The sequence below is a fragment of the Lepidochelys kempii genome, chromosome 11, assembly GCF_965140285.1.
Source record: "Lepidochelys kempii isolate rLepKem1 chromosome 11, rLepKem1.hap1, whole genome shotgun sequence".
NCBI lineage: Eukaryota > Metazoa > Chordata > Testudines > Cheloniidae > Lepidochelys > Lepidochelys kempii.
In genome coordinates, this window is record NC_136390.1 from 34,574,000 (window position 1) to 34,598,512 (window position 24,513).

The window sequence follows — 24,513 nt, forward strand, 5'->3', positions numbered from 1 at the left end:
GTGCCAGCAATGCCCCTCTGCCATGTACATTGGTCAAACTGGACAGTCTCTACGTAAAAGAATAAATGGACACAAATCAGATGTCAAGAATTATAACATTCATAAACCAGGCGGAGAACACTTCAATCTCTCTGGTCACGCAATCACAGACATGAAGGTCGCTATCTTAAAACAAAAAAACTTCAAAAACAGACTCCAGCGAGAAACTGCTGAATTGGAATTCATTTGCAAATTGGATACTATTAATTTAGGCTTAAATAGAGACTGGGAGTGGCTAAGTCATTATGCAAGGTAGCCTGTTTCCTCTTGTTTTTTCCTACCCCTCCCCCCAGATGTTCTGGTTTAACTTGGATTTAAACTTGGAGAGTGGTCAGTTTGGATGAGCTATTACCAGCAGGAGAGTGAGTTTGTGTGTGTATGGGGGTGGGGGGGATGTGAGAAAACCTGGATTTGTGCAGGAAATAGCCCAACTTGATTATCATGCACATTGTGTAAAGAGTTGTGACTTTGGATGGGCTATCACCAGCAGGAGAGTGAATTTGTGTGGGGGGGGTGGAGGGTGAGAAAACCTGGATTTGTGCTGGAAATGGCCCACCTGATGATCACTTTAGATAAGCTATTACCAGCAGGACAGTGGGGTGGGAGGAGGTATTGTTTCATATTCTCTGTGTGTATATAAAGTCTGCTGCAGTTTCCACGGTATGCATCCGATGAAGTGAGCTGTAGCTCACGAAAGCTCATGCTCAAATAAATTGGTTAGTCTCTAAGGTGCCACAAGTACTCCTTTTCTTTTTGCGAATACAGACTAACATGGCTGTTACTCTGAAACCAGGAAATAAAATGTAACTTATTCCTGGATAAACTGAATTTGCCTGCAAAAGGCAGACAGATATAATTTATTGGCACGGTTCTCCACTGGTGTAAATAGGCATACTATTATTGACTTCAATGGAACTACATCTATTTACACCAGATGAGGATTTGACCCTGTACCTACTTATGTAGTTTAGGCATTAGGAATAAAGGAAAAGTCTGGGAAATGAAGGTAATAAGGCAGGAAGGAATATCTTTCTGCTACTAGATTTTTCTCTCATTACAGTAAATGTTATATTTCCAATGTGGTTCTGTATTAGAGAGTTTTAGAAAGAAACAAAGTTAATAGAGACATAAGATTATGTCAAATTAAATTGGAAGTGTTCCATGAAGCATTTTTGACAGAGCATTTCACATTTAATTTTAAATTTAGTGAGAATTAGTGTTCTCAGCAGGTCAAGCTGATCTGAGACATTTCTGTTGGAGCTTTCATAATATCTAAATTGTTTGGGGAATAAATGTAGATTTTAAAAAAATCTGCCCATAACGTAGAATCATTAGCAGATAGGAATTGTGCATATTGGCACTAATTTAGCCCATCAGAGTTTAGAAAAAGACAATCAAGCTTGACTTATGCTTGCATAACTTATAAAACCTAGGCTTTTTAATGAAACTTGACTTTTTGCCATATTAGATGTAAAAAGATTTCTCTGTAAAACTAATTTGAATAATTTAAAATATATGAAAATTGACCCAGAAGAGATTAAATCTTTCACGACTGACCAAGGAAGAAAGTGCAGTGGTTGAAGGCACAAGTTAACTATCTAAAGGGAACTATGGGAAAGATAAGAATCCAATTACATTTTAGGGACTAACTGATTTTAAGATAGAACTAATACAAATTTTATCTCTATTTCTCCAGTAGGACGGACAATATGTTATTTTATATTTCTGTCAAGGGGCAGAGGAGTATGGAAACTGTCTGGCATGGCAGCAGTATAAAGAGGCAGTAAGAAGAAATCAGGCCTATGGAAAGTAGAAGGCTATCTTACATGAGATCCTCCTTATGCCATTAATACTTCCATGCAGGCTGATAAACAGTTCTTCTCATCTTCAGCAATCTCCCATTGGCCAAGTATTTAGGGCCTGACCCTATGTCCATGGAGACTGTAAGCAGTTTGGGGCTAGGGACTGGCATTTTCTATATATTTGTACAACATCTAGCACATTGTGGACCTAGCCTGGCTGGTCTCTAGGCACTGGGTCAATAAAAATAATAATAGTAGCTGTTACTATTGAAGTCAATAGAAAGACTTCCATTGCCTTCAGTGGCCTTAAATAATTTCCCTAAATCTCATAGGGTCAGATTTTCAAAGGTATTTGGGTGCCTAAAGATGCAAATCTAGGTGCATTTGAAAATCCCACCAGGCACCTATCTACATCTTAGATACCTAAATGCCTTTGAAAATCTTGCCCTTAGATATTAGTCTTGCCTATTAGGCAGTGGTGTAAATGCAGAGCTACACAGTCTCAACAGGAACTCCATGACACATTGTGCATGTAGGGAGCTCAATGCCACTGGCACTCCATCAGTAGGCATCAGGCACATGGACATTGCTGCACCCCTTAAGCGAATGTGCTGGGAGAACCCTTCCAGCTAGTCAGCTTTCCTGGCATGTAGAGAGCATTCCTTGTACTCACAAGGAAGCAAGGACTGCAGCTCTGGCCAGGCACTGCATGAGGACCAGAGGGAGGGAGGCTTACTTAGGATTGTCTCTAAAAGGTTCTTGAGATTGATTAACTGGGCTAAAGTCACAACTAATTTCTATTTCCTGTTGCCTCTTTGACTGCTGTTGAATGTACCAAGAATATTCAGGTCAAACATGCCTGCTGAATATATGACGTATGCCCTATTTCACTGATGTCACAGCTGATGCAATGGACTTCTCACAATGAAGTGGTTACTTTTAATACATATTAAAAGGAAGGAAAATAATTTTCTTTGAAGCTAAAACCAACCGTTACCTCTACTGTAGACTGATCTGAAGTGTCTGGTCATGTTTTCACTTGGACTGAGTGGTTTTGTGAAGAAATGATGTGTGACCTATAAATTGTGTTAATACTTACTGATCAACTGAAAATTTGATTGGAATACAGATAAAGTGGAAAGCCTTCAAATAACATTGAATGGCATGCAGTCAGGGCAAAAGTGCAGTAGAATTTGAAGAAAACTTTTCCTCATGGATAGTTATGCCATCTATTGTGCAATATATTATAATGGCATGATAGCTCTTTAAAATCCTCCTGGTTTTACCTAGGACACAGTATATAAACGGGTGTGTGTGTGTGTGTGTGTGTCCTAAGTGTCTGCAGATTTCACTTGTCCTTCTCAGTGTTTACTACAGAAAATACCTTGAAAGCTGCAAACAGGAGGGTTATCAAACTGAAAAATCTTACTTAACTAGTAAATTTTAAGGGCCACTGCTGTATGAAATGTCAGGCTAGGTTAGAATTAAGAAGACCATTTTAGGTCTGTGCAGAATGGGTAGAGATTCTGTATGAGACAGGACTATCTCTAATAGCAGAGAGCTCCAAAGGCACTAAGAGATACATTACAGACACAAAAGAGGGCTGTGCTGCTTTCAAAGATGATGTGACTATGGCAGCCAGGGGATATGGATTCACAAACCATCCTCACATTAGACTCTACTAGTGGCCCTCCTATGGAGCCTCTGAGAGAATTTAAACTGCCAGCCTCTGATGGAACTGTCTACTCCTCCAGAGAATGGCGGTGTAACAGCATCTCTGCTCACTGGGGCAGAATCTACTTGGGTGCAGCAACTCCCATTGGCACAGATCAATGCAACTTGTACCTTTGAACCAGCAGAGGCTGAATCTGATCTCTTTTGGTAGACTATAAACATTAAAGCTTGAAATCTAATGTATCATTATGTTTTGTGAGACTTCAAATTTTTCTTGGTGTTGTATTCCACTCATGTTCCATATGACTGTAACCCTGTATACAGGAGAATAACCTCATTGAGTCACCAGAGATATGACTGCTAGTCTTTTAATGCAAGAGTTTGATTGTTCCTCCAAACAAATACAATAATTTATTATATCCTACAAAATTCAAAAGTATTCTGGTGGTATATTTTCAAAGTGGTGCATGCCAGCTGTAGCTCTGTGTCTCCTATTATGGTCAGACCCCATATAAATTTTTGAAAATACTTCTCTAAAAATCAGCACAACTCAGCAGGCCTAGAATATAGAAAGGAGGCCAAGAAAAATGTTATTTTTTAATGGTTGGAACTCTGGATAATTGAAGTGGATAGGGTACAAAACAAGAATGAATCAGGGCTTCTTCCCTAAGCTAAAATTGAACTCAGCTTGATTTTTGTGTATTCTCACACCACTGCACTTGCTGTTTTAGCTGGGACTGGAATTATGAGTCACTGAATGCTAAAAGAAAGGCTGTTCTAGCAGTTTTCCTGTCCATCTGATGGCAGCAAGCACAGAAAAACTCACAAGAAAGCAAAGTCTTCTGATATTTACAGATTGAAGCAGCTCTGGTAAGCTTTAAATAAACACCCAAACTTTTGCATGCTGATCCATAGTGACCTTTCGGGCCTCTAGAGTTTCATCTATCACTGGTTTCTTAACTCTCAGGGCCCTATCCTTCAATCCAGCCAGTAACCAGTATAACTCCTGACGTTCTTGTGGCCATTAACTAGCACTGTCCAGCTAAAAGTAGGCTGATTTCCTAAGTGTGCAATGAAAATTCACTGGAGTTCCCATTAGCTGCTTCTTAGGGCTTAAAAATGGAAACTTATTCCATTTATCTGTATTCTACTCTGTTCATCAGTCTGGCAAGAGAGCAACACATCCTATAGTGACAAGCTGGGTATAGATCATATTGAATAATGGATGAAGACCTTTCCAGCCTCTGTAGTCTCTGTATTTGGACTCTTCAGTATCTTCCTGTGTTCAATAAATTATTAAGTTCAGATAACTCCACAACAACAGATAACTCCACAACAGCACAATCTTATATTGCAGAACAGAACAGACAATGAGAGTCTGTTCTTGCACTATACTTTCCTAAATACAGAAAGTGTGAATTGTGTGTATATAGTCTCTCTCTCTCCCCTGCCACTTTACTGTACTGTATATTTTATGCATACACACCCAGACTCATCCACACTATCACCATGCAGATCAGTTTGCTAGGGACAAATTGTGACCACCTCCTGTGCTCAGGCACAGGAGTGGAGGGACAAAAGAAACCGTCACAGTAACAGTTCCTGTACTCCCTGATTGTAGGGAACACAGGGAATGCTTGTTCCTGATGTCCTACTCCTTCCCCCAGATCATGGGCCAATCTCCACTCTGCACAGAAAGAGCATGTACACCAAAGGGACCAATCATATTTATCCTGTTCTGGTGAGATTGTGTCCACTCCAGGCAAAATCTCTCCACTCCCCTTCCTGAGATTGTGCTCCACCCCTCCACATACAAAAGGCTATGGTATAAAAGGCATTAATGTTTATGATACAGTTTTATAGACTTTCAGTCTACTGTACACATTGCTGTTAGGGTATGGTTAATCCTACACCAGCCAGATTTGGTTTGTGTACATATTTCAGCAGGTTAAAACAAATGTCATTAAAAATGGGCCAAATTTTCTGAGTGCTCAACTTGGCTTCAGTTACACATCACATCCCCACTGCTGGCAGAAGTTATCATAGGCATACACAGATGCTAACAAACAGAAGGTGCCAGCATATATTTGTATGTATGCAGATGGAAACACGGAGAAAATGCTTGCTTTGGTCCAAATTGTAAAAATGAAGTCCAAGGGCCTTCATATCTGATTTTGACAGCTGTTTTTGTATGTGTGTGAGAAAAAGTGGCCCACAGAGAAAGGTAATATGAAAAGATAAGGAACTGGAACATAAATTAGTGGGCATCATTATGCTACCAATAGCAGTAGCATAATCACATATCATTTACCGCTACATTGTACTTTGCACTGGCCAGAAGTTCAGAAAGTTGGTTGAGGAAAAGGAATACAGAATGAGAAGCTACACAAAATTAGCCACATATTGATTGAGCATGCACTGTCAGGAATCACTAATGTAGAGTCACCGTGGACACTGGGTGGCAATAAAGTAAATGCCCAAACACTATAAATAACAGACTACATCCCATCATCAGTGAATAGTAAACGTTTTTAACTATTTACGCCACTTTGGAGTATAATAGGGCATTTTAGGAGAAGCTTAGCAACATCAACAAAACTACGCCTTTTACGCCTGGCATGGATAATAATTGAACTAGAAAGCACAAACCCCAATAATTTAAAATGTTTTGGAAACATCCAAATCATTCATGATGAGCAAGGTTTCAGAATAAACAATGTGAAAAATGAATTTAATAAAATTAAAACATAGACTAGGAATTCAGAGAACGAAAAGTATTGGATTGTAAACCAGATCCTACCTGGGTAACCTTCTCTGTTACATTGTGCGTTCGATCTTTCACCTTGGGTGCAATAATTGTTTTCTCTGAAGAAGGAGGTGATGAAGACTTTTTGTCATTTTTGATATCTGAAAAGTTCAGAGTGAGCTGAGGAATTTTGTTGATGGTACTATATTTGTTGAGGTTCGAATCCGATGTGGATCCCAATAGACTTGACTTGATATGATTGAAAGGCCCTAAAAATTGGAAAGCATACTTAATATTTGACAAATGGAGAGAACTAAAGACTTTATCCATGATGTTTAACTGATGAACCACAGAAATATGTACCTAAAATAGTTAATCTAAATTTTGTTTATAATAAAAAAGTCTGTATAAAAAGAGGACTTTTACTGGCCAATAAGGCACAAATTTGCTTTTGGATGGGCATACACAATTCTCTTTGTCCACAGTCTACGGTACTGTACATGAAGTCAATGGATAAACTATGTCAATGGTTGCTGTGTATATATATCCCTAAAAATTCTGAACCAGTCACAATATAGGTTGGAAATATAATGTCCTTACTTTACATATAAAAGTGAAAGAAGGTCACAGGAACTGATTTTGTACAGGAATGGCAGTTCTGCCTGGGTGCTCAAGAGCTGTAGTCTTCAGCATTGTGACTCACTGAACAGCCAAGTCACAAGATTATTTTTTATTACTGGTTAAACACATCTGTGTTGCTTATGTCTGTAAAATTATAAATTATAAAAGCTGAGCATATTTTGGTAAATTGAGTAATATTATTTGAATATTTGCCCTTTCTCCAAATCCTGCTGATTAAATCATTTCAGGTATTTTAGACAACAGTCAATTGAGTGCAGATATGGTTTAAAATTATTTGACATCCATCTTTAAAATAATTACAGTGGAGATGGAGAAGCAGTAGTAATTTTACATGCAAAAAATTGAAGTGATATTACTAAAAACAAGTATTTATCTACCTCATTAAGGTATTTTATAACCTGTGTCTCTCTTCATTCCCTTGGTTTAATTAATTAGCTATGACATCTAGGTCCCTTAGCATGATGCATCTATTGTGATATCCTGGTACTTAATGCCTGCTGTGTCTTTATTTGCATATAGATTCTAAATCTCATTTTTTTTTCATCCATGTGACCAGGATTATAATAGAGAGAAAATGGTACCAAACAGTTTTCAATCAGTAATCTCATTCTCATATTGTTTATTGAAGTCTACTCCACAGAGGACCAATTTACTATTACTGCATTCTCAACAGACTGCACTTTACTTATGTAATTTGTCATATGGTCATTTAGCCAATGTTATAATCTGATCCGCTTTGGTAGTGCTCCAGTCTCAGGTGGCACTGGTCCAGTGTATAGAGAGTCTAAATAAAATTAGATTCATAACTGGTTCTAAGGAATATTTTTAAATATATACAGTGAGTTAAATTCATCCATTATACAACTTTACTAGAGCAAATAGAAATATACCTGGGATGGATTTGGTCCAATAAACCATATGTAAAACTACTAAAAGAATTTTAGAACTGTTCTTTGAATTGAAGTATACATTAATATATGGTCTTCATTTTGGTTTTTTAGGCACCCAACAATGGACCAAAACCTGAGATTTTTATTGCATTTTTACTCAGACATTATTTAGACAAAGCTCCTATTGACTTCAACTGAATAAGGGGCTTAGGATTTGACTCGTGAATATTATGGAATGTTCCTGAAAAACCTCTTATACCAGTGCACTAATTTTCAAGAAGTATTGTTACAATTGTCATTCTCAACAAATTATTGGGAGAAATAGGACTTCCTATCATATTCCATATACATTTCAGAGCCTTGTGTTCTTCTAATAAGATTCATGATAGTTGTTCAAAAACAACTGCAACTCAGATGCTTCATGAAATGGATGTCGGTTAAAGGTAGCTCTTTCCAATACTGCACAGAGGCATTTGAATCTATACAGCTGATCATTACTCTACACTCTGCACTGGTCTGAGAGCCAGAAAATGTGCTTGGTACAAAGTAATCTTTTTAAAGAGGGGAGTGGGACTGGAGAACCGTAAGGAAGTTTAGAGATAAAATTAATTACCCCTCTCTGAGAAATGGCTTTATTTGTTTGACTAGCTCTTTGACTAGTGATTCACTAGAGATTTAATAAAAACAAGGAGGCGTCCTTGTGGCACCTTAGAGACTAACAAATTTATTTGGGCATAAGCTTTCGTGGGCTAGAACCCACTTCATCGGATAACTGGAGGGAAAATACAGGAGCAGGTATAAATACATGAAAGGATGGGGGGTTGCTTTACCAAGTGTGAGGTCAGTCTAACGAGTTAAATCAATTAACAGCCGGATACCAAGGGAGGAAAAATAACTTTTGAAGTGGTAAGAGAGTGGCCCATTACAGACAGTTGACAAGAAGGTGTGAGTAACAGTAGGGAGAAATTAGTATTGGGGAAATTAAGTTTAGGTTTTATAATGACCCAACCACTCCCAGTCTCTATTCAGGCCTAATCTGATAGTATCCAGTTTGCAAATTAATTCCCTTTCTATAACATTAGTATTATAGCACACTGGTTTTTTATCCTTTGGCTTAAAAAAAGTAATTTCCAGGTTTAAAATATCTTATTGACAATGAGTTAATAACGTTATTTCATTAAAGGACATTACTGGGTTAATCCCAAATGTCCGGTTTGCAGTGACTGAAAATTACTCCCAACTGTGAGCTGCTCTGGATTCATTTCCTAGTAGACAGATGTCTGTACCAGGGAGAGGAAAAAACAAAAGAAAAAAAACCAAAACAAAATACCACCACCACTGATGCTAATTGGCCCCTTCTTGACAGTTTCAGCAGAGAGACCAGGGATTGAATAAACATGGGAAATGAAATATCCCTCCCTTTGCCCCAAACGAAATCCCTCTAGATCAGATGTGAGGCACGTTGGCGGGGCAGTGTTGCACTGTCACGGCTTGTGCTGTACCTGTTCTGTAGATTAATTGAGGACTTCACTCTCCTGTGATGTCAATCCATCATCTTTCACTAGCAGTAAATTCACTTACAAAACTTGATTTACAGAAAAAGGACATTGCACTATATTTAAAATTCTGCTGACATACACAAGAAGCAAATGTAGTGACTTCATAGTCCACTGGTGATGAATTGCTTACAGAATTTAGCTCATGCACTGCATGCAGTTTAGTAAGGAGACATTTTACCAGGTACACACACTTTGGAGCATGCATGAAATCATGAACCAAACAGTCCCCAAATTTAGCTACAATTATTGCAGTTTTCTGTTTTCTGTTGCAGAATTCAGTTTTCTGATGCATTGTGCAAGAAGTGTTTTCCAGAAGCAGAAGAAGGAGCTATGGAATTAAATCCAAATGGTATATACAAGGCACAGCTCAGCCACCTTTTCCTGTCATTGTTCTGGTGAATAGAAATGATTTCTGAATACTAGTGTACATGATTAAGAGTTATTTCAATGTGAAATTGGCAATGAAGTTCATGCATGCCCATTTGAATACTACAGTAAGCTTGAAACCATACCCCCTGCCATCCAGGAGCGTGAAACTAGTTTTAAGGAGACAAAAGAGGAATAAATGAAGAGACTGCCACATGGGTCCTGATTATTATTTAATGTTCTTTACTTGTAAGATGGTAACTGAAATAGAACTAAATGCCTCCTAACTATTGATTGTTCATTAAGGATCCAATTCTACAGTCATTTCATAGACAAAATTCCCAGTGGCTTCAATAACAGTTTTGCCTGTATAAGAACTGCAGCGCTGAATTAGGTAATCTCTCTTTCTCTCTTTTTGTTAACAAACATTTAAGAAGAACGAGCATAATTAATATTTAACCATTCCTTCACTTCTTCCAAGGAGTGATAGCTAATGTAGTGGCTATAGCTGAGGGACTAATTATGTCTCCAACAAACTAAAACAAAGATAATTTCAGTAATGCACCTGGCCCTATAGAGGTCAGCATGAGAATGTTGCATTTGTACATTTCATACAGCAGGCAAGTTAACATGCCAAGGAGTGTGGCAGCTGAAGAACTGGGTGGTACCTTTTATACTCATACATTACCTTTGACATTGCGACCATTGTCTGGTTTTCAGCATAATAAGAATAAAGGAGAGAAGAGAAAAGAAGAAAACTAAAATCTACATCAGAGAATGCACAATACATTGGTTAAAATATATATTTGACTGGAATTACTATATTTTTCTATCAATTTGACTTCCAATTAAGATGAAATCATTTTGATAATTAAGTGATTATGTTCAACAACTTTTAAAACTCACGTGGTAGATCCTCTGCTGTTGTAAACTATCATAACTCCATAATGGACCTATGACAATTTACAGCAGTGAAAAATCTCCACCATATGCCTTCCCTGAGTAGCAGAATTTCAATACATTTCCTCCACAATATGCTGATTTTGAGATTGATCCTCCAATTGATCCTTTTTGAAGAAAAAAGCTATCCTTCCAAGAAGTGGCAAAATGGTAAATTTTAATTAAATAAACACCATGAGGTCAGATTTGCAAAGGTTTGTAAAGGTTGTTTTAGGCACCTACAGATGCAGATAGGCACAGAGGGTGGGATTCACAAGGGGGAAATAGGCATCCAACTGCCTCTTTTGGCTCCTAAATCCAACATTTAGGTACCACCAGCATTCATGAAATCCCAGTGGCTGCCTAACCCTGCAGGTGCCTAAAATCTCTAGACACCCACCATTAAAGTTCCTGAGGCACCTACATTTTGGCAGATGGACAGGCTAACAGATATTTCAGTCCTGACGGCACTAAATGTCTAGGCACCTCATTCATGCCTAAGCCCCAGCAGGATTCACAAATGGCCTCTTGGGCCCGATACAGTAGGTATGCTCCAGGCATGCCTAAATCCGCACAAAACAGCCAGAGGTGGTGGCTGTGCTTGTGCTTCTTTTCTTCCCTGCCCCCCCTCCACCCTGCGCCCCCTCCATCCCACCCCTTTATAACTTCTAGCCCACTGGTTAGGACATTCATGTGGGATGTGAGAGATTCAGGTTCCAATGCCTCCTGCTCCAATGAATGTTTAATTATTTATACACATTGGAACAGCTTCAACTTCTTGAACTTCTTCAACAGCAACAACAGCTTCTTCAGGAGAGAGAGACCTACCCCATAGCCCAGTGGTTAGGGAATGCTCCTGAAAGGTGGGAAACCCAAATCCAAGTCCCTGCTCCAAATCAGACACAAGGGGAATTGAACCTGAGTTTTCCATGTCCTGAGTGACTGCTCTAACCACTGGACTTTGTGCAAGAGGGCAACAGCTCCTCCTCCTCTTTTCTTGAGAAAGGGCTGACCTAGCTTAGATGCCTAACTCCAAGAGAGGGTCCAAGACTGAATCCCAAATGGTGACATGGGCCTCCCTCTGGCCTGCACTTAAGTAACTTTGAGTGGTGGGGGTTAGACCACATCTTTCTTCTCAGCATTTCCTTTTGGCTAGTTTGGGCAGTTCCCTGATCAGCATTTTGGGCTTTTGTGAATCCTATTCTTAGGCACCTAATTCTCCCCTTGATTGTACAGGAGCTTGGCACCTTCCTCAGGGGTGCAGTGTATTGTAGCACCTAAGTACCCCTTGTGAATCCCAACTTAACTCCCATTGCTTTCAGTGGGAGTTTATCAGCTAGGTGGTTCTGAAAATCCCACTAGGAGCCTAGGCACCTAACTCAGCCTTGTGCATTACACTGTTGTTCCTGTGATTTTCTAGGTACCTAAAAGCTAGGCACTGTGATGCTCAGCATCACAATGCCTAAATCCCTTCATAGATCTGGTGCCCATGTACATCTTTAGGTGTCTAGGTGCCCATGTACAATCTTTAGGTGCCTACAAATATTTTTTAAAATGTGGCCCATAGGACCTAATCCAAGTCCATTAAAGGGAATGGAAATATTTCTACTGACTTCCTTGGGCTTTGGATCAGGTCAATGGGGCTGGGAAACTGCCATGCCAGGCACCTGGAAAGGAGCTGGCTCTGCACAACCTGCTTTTGTCCCCTGGTTATAGATGGCATACCTGGCTCCTAGTGGGCTGTTAGGAACCGGGATGACTTAGAGAGCACAAAGGCAGTATACATCTTTCCTTAGCCATGCCAAACAGGGATGTGGCATACCTAAGGACTAGGCCCATTTTATTTCTAGCTACCAGCTGCCTGGAATCTTTCTGTCTCGTGCCTCCTCAAAAGTGATACAGATTCTGCAGGCTAAATTAGGATCTCAGCGACACCTATTCAAAACCCCTTCAGCCTTTGGTGCATTGCACAGGTGTTACGGAGGGCATGATCTGAAGCCACTCAGGTTGCCTAGGTGTAGCTGAAGCCTAAATCGCCTCCAGAAGTTGTAATACTGGTGCTGGTGTTTGAAGTGTAAAAAACCCACCGTGCGCCTGGAGCACAGGGCAGGTAGATAATGTAGGCTCTCCCTGGCTTTTTATTTTTATACTTTCAAACAGAGTAAATCTGGTATGGAAACCAATGAAACACACACAACTGAATTTGGAAAGCCACACTGCCATTTTTACTGAGTCACCTTTTAGCACAGAGCTGCATTTTAAAACAAGCTGACAATTACAGCTTCAATATTTTTGATAGGTAGCTGGACCACATGAAATCATTGATACTCTCAATGACCCTTGCCTTCTGTGGTAAGAAAATCTGAACCCAGCTGAATTAGTGCAGTTACCAGCAAACTAAATTACCTTATTCTACTTCCGTTTGAATCCTCTTAAACAGGCTCCATTCATATTTTTTCAGACTGAGGAAAATGTAAAAATATTTTAAATCTGAAGGCTACATTTCAATTTCAGTCAGGACTTCTGTGTAAAATTCCTAATTATTAAGGATCTAGAAACACATAGAATAGTGAAAAGAAATGTATTAGCCTATGCTTTGTGCCTTCCTTGGGCCAGACATTTTGCTTGATTAGGACCACAGAATTTGTCCTTGTATGATTGCAGATGACCTTTATTTAGGATTTATATGCTCCAGCTCCAGTACATGCAGTAAGGGCTAAAACAGCTGGATTGGGTGCCATGAAAAAAATATGTTGGGTCAAATCCTGCTTGCCTTATTTGTGTGAATAAGGTGAGTAGGATTTTGACTCACTGGCTAAAAATTTAAAAAATCCTTACAGCATAAGTTGCTACTTTCTAATAAGTTTCCCAATAGATGGCACCAGAGATGGTTGCTGTATTGTTGTATTGCTAATACAAATTTGTAACTCATCCTGCTGTAGGAAGTGTTCTACAGCACATATTTAACATCCACATGTACTGTATAAAGTTATAGGACCTGATTCTCTGTGTGTAATCCTCTGGTGAGTGTGTGTTACAGGTCCCCCTCTGTGCCAATTCACAAAGGATATGAGTAGTCCCAGCCCCTACCTACAGAGACTGTCTAGCTCAAGCTATAGCAGATAATGCATTTATCTCTGGAGGTCCTGGTGTGTTGGCCAAGAGGGCAGCTGTTGCACTTGTGCCTTATATCATCATTTACATCTATGCCAAGTGCAATCAGAATGATGGTAACAATAATACAATAACTCTTCTATAGCACTTTTTCATCAGTAGATCTTATAGTCCTTCATAAAAGAGGTCAGTTTAATATCCATTTTGCACTTGGCCTGGATATAAATGTGCAAGACAATGGAGAATCAGGCTCATGGTTTGTAACTGTGATCAGGTACAACATCCATAGCACGTATATATACTTTATAATGTCTCACATAGGTTATTCAGATTTCTTTTGCTTTGTAATTTAAATGCTTTTAAAGTAGTTATTCTGTGAAATCTAGCTCTTCCACAGAATGTGAAGGACTATTTTATATCAATATTTTTGCAAGAACCTTTTATCATTCACAACCAAAGAAAATGTTTAATCAAACTTGATTTAACATATTTACACCATATTAATAATACCATCTGAGCATTATTTTAATCAGATAAAGCTCTCAAAATAGAAAGTGACAACCAAAATGTTTTTTTGGGGTCCAAACCAAAACCTGTTTAACTTCTGGGGAATTTAAGATCCAGATTGACATTTCCATAATGGGCCAAACCAAAATTAAAATTCTTAATTTTGGAGTTGTTTGGCTCCAGATTCTGAACTGATCTTTGTGCCTTGGTTTGCATTGTAACCTGAAACCCAGCAAGATGTTTTGGTTGGAGTGAGTTACATTGAATTTTTCAGGTGCTTTCAAACACAAAGCTCAGTGTAAGCCCATGAGAACAAAAATGGAAAAGGAAGGACAACTTGAACATTTCAGCAAACTGAAATCAATGCATTTAATAAATTATTTTTTAAAATTTTGTAGGAAATAATGAATTTCTAATATTTCTTTACTTCTTTTCTCCACTGAAGTAGATGGAATTGATCTGGATTTACACTGGTCAGAATAAGACCAGAATTTGCTCCTTAACCCTATACTTATTTGCCAGTTATTGGCTTAGAACTTCAGACTTAAATGTTCTCCTACATAAAACTCCCAATGGGCATTCTCTGTTTGGAAAGACTGTTGATTTAACCTCAGGTTCTTAGAGTGCGATCCACAACGGTATTTAGGCACCGAAGTCCCATTTTTAGGTACCACTGCTATCTATAAAATCCCCAATTGGCTGCCACCCAACCTGTAGGCACCTATGTTTTTGCCACTGCACTGCAGCCTCACTCTAGGGGGCTTATCTTCCCTCAGGGGCCTATCTCCAGTCTCAGTTCCTGAGTGATTCACAAACCAGGGAAGATAGGAGTTATCATCACCTAATCACACGCAGGAGCCTGATCCCACAGGCATACGCAGAAGCTGCCTATTGAATTAGGTCTCTCAGGCAAGTTCATAGCAAACAGCAGCAGGAAGACATCCTTTGTAATCTTAAACCTGGTGAATAAAGTACTCACCTACTGTGGGAAACCTGCCCCACCCCCGTTCAAGTTTCCTCTCCTCGTAATGATGACAAGGGATTTGAATAGAGACTTGCTACTGCCCCAGAGAGTGTCCTTATCACTAGGCTATAGAGTCATTCTAACTCTTTCACTGACCCAATTAATATTTATTTATTCAATTAAAGTGGAACAACTTCAATAGCAGAGACTGAGGGAGCCCTACATCAAATATCTCATAGCCCAGTGGTTAGGACACTTATCTGAGAGGTGGTAGATTCCTATTCAATTTCTCTCTGCCCCGCTGTAAGAGGGGGGACTTGAACTAGAGGTATAGTGAGTGAGTATCCTATTCACTAGGCTGAAAGTTATAAGAGAGGACTGCCTCCTCCTGCTTTATTTTGGGCCCCGCATGCAACTTAGGCAGCCAAATGCCTATATTTCCTCATGGATTGTAATCAGAGCTAGGTGTGTCCTGGAAGTTCAGACTGAGGCACCAAACTCTGAGAGAGAGGGGTGGGGCTTAGCATACATCCCTCTGGTTTGCATCTCCCATTGGCTAGCTTAGGTGACTCCCTGCCTAGGCTTCATGTTGGCTGGATTGTAGTGCACTGTACCTATTTCTCCCAATTTTTTGTATATGAGCATAGGTACCTATGATAAATGAAGGGGGAGGTAGCTTCCTTTTATGGACACCCAGCCAGCCAGTTAGCTATACAACCCTTTTGGTAGTTGTTCTCTATTTGCTTTACCTGTAAAGGGTTAAAAAAGCCCATAGATAAAAAGAAGGGAGTGGGCACCTGACCAAAAGAACCTTTTAAAATTGGGAAAAAAACTTTCCCTTTGTCTGTTTTGTTTTTCTCTGGAGAGAGGAGACGTCGAGCAGGAACTGGGCTGAACTATAATATAGAAAGCTTTAAGCCAGGTATGAAAAACCATCAGATCATACATAGAGATTGCTTATCTGAAACTCCAGACAGGTAAGTAAGTCAGGGAAGGTCTAGGAAGACGTGATTAGGGTTATTTCTTTTATTTCTTATTGGTTTGTGGACTCCTCTGTGTTAACCCCAAATGCTTTTGTTTTGCTTGTAACCTTTAAACTGGACCTCAAGAAGGTTATTCTTGATGTTTTATTTTTGCAAGTGGGTTTTTTAAATCTAGCAAAAGCCAGATGAACTTCTGAAAAGTTCCAGATGAATTTTCTTTCTTTTTGTTTTTAATAATTTTTTTTAAGAACAGGATTGGATTTTTGGTGTGCTAAGAGGGGTTTGTGCATATGTTGTTTAAGTAGCTGGTGGCAACAGCTGATTTCCTTTGTTTTTCTTTCTCAGCTCTTCCCCGGAGCGAGGTGTGTGTGTGTGTGAAAGGGCTTGAGGGTACCCCACAGGAAGGACTTCTGGGTTCTCAAAAGGGATTTTTTTGCATTTGGGTGGTGGCAGCATCAACCTATCCAATGTCAGAGAGAAGCTGTAACCCTGGGAGTTTAATACAAGCCTGGAGTGGCCAGTATTCATTTTTAAAATCCTTGTGGTCCCCAACCTTCTTCACTCGAAGTGCCAGAGTGGGGAATCAGCTTTGACATAACCCAGGCTTTGTGGCTGACAGCATTGTTTCTATGCTTTTCTAGGTGTCTAAAAGTTAGGTGTTGCAATGTGCAGTGTCACGAAGCCTTAGAGCCTTTGTGGATCTGGGCCTTGTGTTCTAATTCCATAGCTGATGTTTATATATATATATAGCTGTGGATTCATGGCAAGTGCTGTTTGACTTTATTTAATGCACGAGGAGTAATTAGAAGGAATAATGTCAACATTTTGTTAATATTGTTAACCCCAGTGAATGGTTCAGAGGTCTGATTTCTCAGGAGGTTCACAGAAGCAGAGTTTCCTTCCTGGAGAACTGCTAGGATTCACAGAAGAGGAAGAAAAAGAGCCAGAGAAGCTTGAGGTTGCAGAGGTTTGGGATTATGGAGAAGGAGACTAGTTGGAAGTCTTTGAAATTGAAAATGCATTTTCATGATAAGTTTTATGCACTTGCATACAACATTGTCCAGGATATTCATAACTTCCTGGGCTAAGTGTGTAAAGGTTTCCACATAGATTAGTAGTTGGAATTGAAAACTACTTACACCAATGCATAAGAATGTCAGTGTCATTGAAAACTTTATGCATGGGTCTTAGTGTTTTCAATGCAAACATATTTTCTATTTTCCCTAGCTCCCAGGGCCCCCAAACTTCTGTTTCTCCAAGATCTTCTGGCTCCAGGTCTCCCAAGCTTCCTCTCTCCTGGAACTGGAAACCATAGAGCCCATTCCCCAGAAACTCATTGAGTGACGAGGAGTGACTAACTCGGGAGAACAGGAGGAAAGGCCTATGGGAAATTCTTCTGGTTGGAAGAGAACATGAATAGTATGAAAAGTTAAAGGTCCTGATTCATGTCTCATTTACTCCAGTTTTACACTGGTGTAGCTCCACAGATTTCAATGGAGTTATTGCTGACTTGTACCAGTGTCAGTAAACCCCCCCCCACCACCACTGGACTATTATGACAGTGAGAATACTATACATGTGTCAAGGATTGTAACAAAAATTGCATGATATAATACTGCATTATCTGAAAAATAGCATTTAATATAATTAAAGACCATATTGTAGTGCATGTGACTAAAAGGGGCAGAACTAGCAATTTTACCTTGGTCATTTCCTGGCTTGTAAACGTTTACAGCAATTTTACAACCACTAACTCTGATTTTGCCATAATCCCATTAAGAACTAAGATGTAAGCTACCACTCCAGGAGAAAGGTATTAACTCAACATACATATGGGTGAGAAGACTGAACCCTTACTGTTTTCTTAGTATCATTTTTAATGAAATTTGTAAAATCTCTTATAAGTTTTAAGAAGTAGTGATAACTTAAAAACAGTGCAACAATCCCTCTTCAGATACATCACAGAATATTTATTAATTTTCAACCCTACCTTCACTTGCATGACGATCCCTAAAAACGTTTTTGGGGTGGACGTTAAATCCTTCTATATCATGTACTGAAGATGCTCTCCTTATACTACACATGCTTTCCTTTGATCTGGAATGAGTTAGTGGTGTACTTGTCTGCAGCGTGTCTGGGTAAAGTTGGTCCCATTGCCGTTTAGGTGACGAATGGTCAAGAGGTCCTGATATATTAACCAAAGGAGAACATCTGCTGGGCTGTATCAGTGCTTTTGTGTCATCCAGTTCAGAAGGGCTACAGCTTTCTTTTGTGGGGGATTTAAAGCGCTTCATAGCCACTGAGTCATCACTGTGCTTAGATGAATCTACTACAACTGCATCAGGGTCTTCCTGTGGTAAGGACTGCTTTCTGTATGTTAAGAGTCTCAGTCCAGGTAACTTGAATCCGAAAAGTTTGCCTAGATATAAATTAAATAAGAAAGATTAATAACTAAAATTAGTTACTTGTGATAAAAATTTTTGGTCTTTCAAAATGCCAGAAAGTGTATAGAAGCACCAGTCATAAGTAATCTGTTAACACAGATCTAATAGGGTGTGCTCTTTAGCAACAGAATGCACAACTAAGAAATATTATATACAAGTGATATTGCTTTAGTTATCTTTAGACAGGTTTATGCCTCAGTTGAAGACAAGCTTTTGAGCTCAGTTCAAGGGTGATATATGATAGCCTGTGTTTTACAAAGGGTCAGACTAGATTTACCTAATGGTTCCTTTTGGCTTTAAAAATCTATGAAACCATGAAAGTCATGATATAACATGTAGTTGCCACATTACTAGGCAACCATGTCCTTAAATACATATTTGTGTTTTTTATTGTCAGCTAAATTTCATACACTTAAAAATGTATCTTTGCTATTTCACTGAAATCCATTTATTTACTCTATAACTTAAATTGGAAACTTACACATCCTAATTCTCCAGACAGGAAAACTAAAGTTAAGTTTCAGTTTTACCATGATCCCAGTCCGACACATATTTCATGTTTGTACATTTAAATTGTTTATTTTTTCTCTAGACATTTACAAATAGAAAGGAAAAGAGCCAAATTTTACCCTCAGTTACACCCATTCAGCATAAATACCTTCAGTTCATTTGCCTGGGTGTACATAACTAAGCATAACATATTGCATCTCAAGGGGGGTTGTATGATGATGAATGGATAATGATGCACCATAATAAGAAATACAAGTAGCAGAGGAAGTACACAAAATGGAGTAATTAAAGAAAAGGTGGGCAAGGAGTGGGGATGGGGAATTGCAAAAAAACCCAAACAAACAACAGAAATTCTTCAAGTAAATGTAACCAAACTAACAAATGGAAGCTCTGATGCCTTTGACATACAACGAATACAGTAACAGAAATGACCATAAAAGCTAGTTGAATAATGTAAAAACCATCATCAAATAATTAAAGTGATGAAAAATGCCACATTTCATTGAATAAGCATCGTGATTAATATTAATCTATATTTCTCTCTTAGGATTTTATAGTGCTACCCATCACCCTAGTATTTGAGCACCTCCTCAATTAAATCAATAGCAATAGTGAAATTCCTAGTGGATGTCATAGCATCTCTGACACTTCTGCCTTTTGGGGGTAAAAAATCCATTGCGGTAGGGATTGCTTTTTGGTTGTTTTCAGTCCATTCTGATTAGCAGTGTTTGTTTGTTGCTAGTTAATTTTTATTAATCTATAGCACTGAGATTAATCTGCTCATGCTTTGACTCATCAAAAGACAGAATTCTGAAATGTTTTGAAATAGTATGTCTTTCGCGGAAGCATATGCACAATAGCAAATGATAGCACAGCTTAGCCTATTTAATTGTGAAAACTAAAGTACTATATAGTCAATATTTAATTTCTGATTTTTAATACTAAATAAATGTATGAGAGATTTACCTGAAAACCTCCATTCCTATACAGTGTACTGTACACACAAAAATCTCCATTACGCAAATCAAGAGAGAAACGTGATGTGGACAGTTGATGGAGATGCCAATTTTCAATCTGTGCAATCAGGATTCAATAACAGTACATCTTGGGAGCTATTTTGAAACCTTTCTTATATATTTTCCCTAACAAATTATGAATACTTGAGTAAATTGCCCACAGTTAAATATTAGTGGAGTACATAAAAATCATTTTATATGGTTTTTAATGCACATGAAATTGAGTTACAAAGCAGTTTATAGATCACTTTTGCAGGCTTATTACATTGAAGGTCAAACAATTACTATAATACTTTTTTCATCAATTACATTGTACTCCTTTAAAATACCATTCATAAGATTTTCTTGCCTCAGATATTGTTAAAGGCTTTTTGCTGGCGTGCTCTATTTTAGTCATATTCATGGTGGTGCAGATGGTCTTTTCTGCTTCACCAAGTTAATATGACCATGTTAGACTGCATTACTGATTTAGCTGTCTAACTGTAGTTCAGCTGGAAAGAATACACAGTGAGAATTTTGCCCATTGCTAAGACTTTCAGGCATGAAATAGAAAACCCATATGAATATCTCTTCGTTATTCTTTTTTTAAACTGAAATAAATTCTATAACAATGTCCCCATTTTCTGCTTTTTAACTAGAATATCCTTTAAAATGGGAGGATTGTGGCTCATGTTCACAGTATGGACAATGAGCCTTATAATGTGCTGAATGTTCATTATAAAAAAAAAGTCAGATCCCTTCTGCAATACTGTAGCTGAAGCTAGCAGAAAGACCATCCACAATTTGTCTGAGTTGCACAGCACAGTCTCACTTAGTTCAATAATATAACGTAGCCTGATGCAAACATTCATGGCCCCAGGCCAAAAGTCCCAATATAGACAAAAGTGTTAATGGGAGTTTTCTCTACAAAAAGACTACAGGATCAGTTTTTGTAAAGCAGGAAGCCCCTGTTTTAGACACTGTCATAAATATAAAGGGAAGGGTAAACCCCTTTAAAATCCCTCCTGGCCAGAGGAAAAATCCCCTTACCTGTAAAGGGTTAAGAAGCTAAAGGTAACCTTGCTGGCACCTGACCAAAATGACCAATGAGGAGACAAGATACTTTCAAAAGCTGGGAGGAGGGAGAAAAACAAAGGGTCTGTGTCTGTCTGTATGCTGCTTTTGACGGGGACAGAACAGGAATGGAGTCTTAGAACTTTTAGTAAGTAATCTAGCTAGGTATGTATTAGATTATGATTTCTTTAAATGGCTGAGAAAGGAGATGGCTGTGCTGAATAGAATGACTATTCCTGTCTGTGTGTCTTTTTTGTAACTTAAGGTTTTGCCTAGAGGGATTCTCTATGTTTTGAATCTAATTACCCTGTAAGGTATCTACCATCCTGATTTTACAGAGGTGATTCCTTTACTTCTATTAAAAGTCTTCTTGTAAGAAAACTGAATGCTTTTTCATTGTTCTAAGATCCAAGGGTTTGGGTCTGTGGTCACCTATGCAAATTGGTGAGGATTTTTACCAAACCTTCCCCAGGAAGTGGGGTGCAAGGGTTGGGAGGATTTTGGGGGGGAAAGACGTGTCCACACTACGTTTTCCCAGTAAACCCAGATCAAGTTTGGTGGTGGCAGTGGAAATCGAAGAGTAAAATAATTTTGTACCTTGGGGAACTTTTAACCTAAGCTGGTAAAAATAAGCTTAGGAGGTTTTCATGCAGGTCCCCACATCTGTACCCTAGAGTTCAGAGTGGGGAAGGAACCTTGGCAGATATGTATGTTGACTGAGGTAAGTTTGCTTAGGCTATGTCTACACTGGCACTTTTGTCTACCTTAACTCTCTCTCTCTGTTTAGTATTTCTCAGTACATAGTGAAAAAAACACCCCCCCCCCACGACCGTCAAAACTTTCACCGACAAAAGTGCCTGTGTGGACGTAAAAGACCTCATAGTGATCTTTTCCCTTCAGACCTCATTCCCCAGGGACTCCTACAACAGGACTTCAGTGGGAACATTGGAACTGAATCATGGTAGGTAATGCAGCCTGTCCCCTCCTCTCCTATTAAGGCTTTCTATCACAGCACAATTTTCTCTGCTCCTGCATACCCTTCCTTTCTGGGTGATCTCCCATTGGTGCCTGGGAAATTTCATCAAAGGCTGCTCCGGGCTTCAGCCTCAGAGATCTGCATGCAGCTCTCTAATGCTTGATGGTAGAAATTTCTCATGCTTCCAAGCTTCCTCATACCAGACCTTAATTGTCCACAGAGTGCTTGGAATGGGCTGGATAATTATTGGTGAGGAACCTCTTCTTCATTAGAGGAAAAGATGGACTCTAGGCCAACATGTAGGGAAGCCTTCTATCTTCCTTAGTCCTGTGTTGAAGCATCATGAAAAAAGCTCCCACAACTCGTGGAGAACCCTAATTTAATTTGGAATTTTCAAACGTGTCTAAGAAGCAGAGTTATAGCAGACAGAGTGCGGTACAACACTGCATTCAGATCCGGAAAAGGCTGAACCTTCAGCTATCTGACCTGACAGTGGTTAAAATTGCATTCCAGTTGTGATTCTGTGCAAAGGGTTAAATAGGCTTAGAGAGATATAGACTTCCTGGGCCATTGATAGGAAACTATAGAAAGCCAACAGTCTGAGGCCTTAGGAGTGGTGCTGACTGGAAAGATGTAGGGGCAGCTGGAAAAGCTGTTTTCATGTCACTAAGTAATAGTGTTAGTGCCAGGTTTTAAAATTAATTCTCCTACATCATTTTATGACTTTCCAGATGCTTCTCATGGATAGTCTCAAAGGTGTAAGTTACTGTTTTTAAGACGGACATTCCAGCAAAAAATTATCTGAATAGGGTTTCCATGGTAACCCCATGCACCTAAATGACAAGAAATTCCTAAGCCTGTACTATGTTACAGTTCTGTATCAATGGAAGGTAATGGCGTTTGGCCTGGGTACTGCCCCAGGGGTCTTTACAATGGTGATGGCACCAGTTCTATATCTCCTAAATACTCCAGCTGCAGAAATGCGTATTTGCTTACACAACATCTTCACTGCAGCAGAGTCAGAGATGTGCCTAAGGCTAACTATCTCAATTTCAGGTTTCAGAGAAGCAGCCGTGTTAGTCTGTATTTGCAAAAAGAAAAGGAGTACTTGTGGTACCTTAGAGACTAACCAATTTATTTGAGCATAAGCTTTTGTGAGCTACAGCTCACTTCATTGGATGCATTCAGTGGAAAATACAGTGGGGAGGTGAAGTGAGCTGTAGCTCACGAAAGCTTAAATCTCCCAACTGTATTTTCCACTGAATGCATCCGATGAAGTGAGCTGTAGCTCACAAAAGCTTATGCTCAAATAAATTGGTTAGTCTCTAAGGTGCCACAAGTACTCATTTTCTTTTTATCTCAATTTCAGTACACTTGCTGAAGGCACTGGGATTTCTGGTAGATGCAGAAAGCTCTACGTTAACTCACTCTCTCTGTTTAGTATTGTTACGAATTACACCTGGTAGGACACGCACACAAGTGCTACGAATTACACCTGGTATGACACGCACACAAGTGCTACGAATTACACCTGATAGGACACGCACACAAGTGCTACGAATTACACCTGATAGGACACGCACACAAATGTTGCAAATTATACCTGATAGGACACGCACACCAGTGCTGCGAATTATACCTGATAGGTCACGCACAGTTCGAATCTAGGCTGAGGCACAGAAACAAAGTCCACAACTGCAGAGTTCCCAAAAGACACTAAGTTTATTACGCTCGAGCGTGGTGCCCCCCTGCTAGCCAGGAGGGGACCCTGAATGCAAATTATACAAAGGTTATATACCTTTTAGCAAAGCATGTTGCCCTCGTGCATCGGAAACCTTAGCCAATAAACAAACCCTTGTCTTATCTACCACCTATCCCTGCTTGGTGCATTCCTCGTGCTATACCAGTATGTTAATTACACAGCATGGTCCTAAAGCTATGCATCAGTAACTTTTATTATCAGGATGGGAGGCCTCACATCAAGGCCAAGAGACAGGGAGTTAGAAACTGACAAAAACCAGATACTGGGAGTCAAGGCAGGCTGGAGGCAAGGAGGAGGATTTTCACAGGGATTTGATATCTAAGGATTACTCCTCCTGGTGTATGATGTGCTGGCATTTAAACAATGGTGGGCCCCAAACCAAAATGGAGTCACATGTGCTAACTTTTCCTTAACAGTATTTCTCAGCACATAGTGGCTTCCTGATCTCTTACCCTAACAGTCTATTCTCCAAAAGGGCATCCACAACCAATATGTGTTGGGAGGCAGCATCAGCTCCCATCACAGGT

The 24,513-nt window shown here is 39.3% G+C and overlaps 1 protein-coding gene across 9 annotated transcripts in view; it reads right to left on the reverse strand.

Moving 5' to 3' along the window:
- The window catches only part of KCNH7 (potassium voltage-gated channel subfamily H member 7), a 343,750-nt gene that overhangs the window by 92,662 nt on the left and 226,575 nt on the right, over nucleotides 1-24,513 (reverse strand). For 6 of the 9 annotated variants that reach the window (XM_078847950.1, XM_073305639.1, XM_073305644.1 and 3 more), the window contains 4 exons: nucleotides 18,216-18,644; nucleotides 10,407-10,427; nucleotides 9,865-9,888; nucleotides 6,316-6,530 (listed from right to left, as the gene is read on the reverse strand). In XM_078847950.1, coding sequence (XP_078704076.1) covers nucleotides 6,316-6,530; nucleotides 9,865-9,888; nucleotides 10,407-10,427; nucleotides 18,216-18,644 — 689 coding nt within the window. The remainder of the gene's footprint in view (nucleotides 1-6,315; nucleotides 6,531-9,864; nucleotides 9,889-10,406; nucleotides 10,428-18,215; nucleotides 18,645-24,513) is intronic. The other 3 variants (XM_073305643.1, XM_073305640.1, XM_073305646.1) reach the window with 2 other exon arrangements.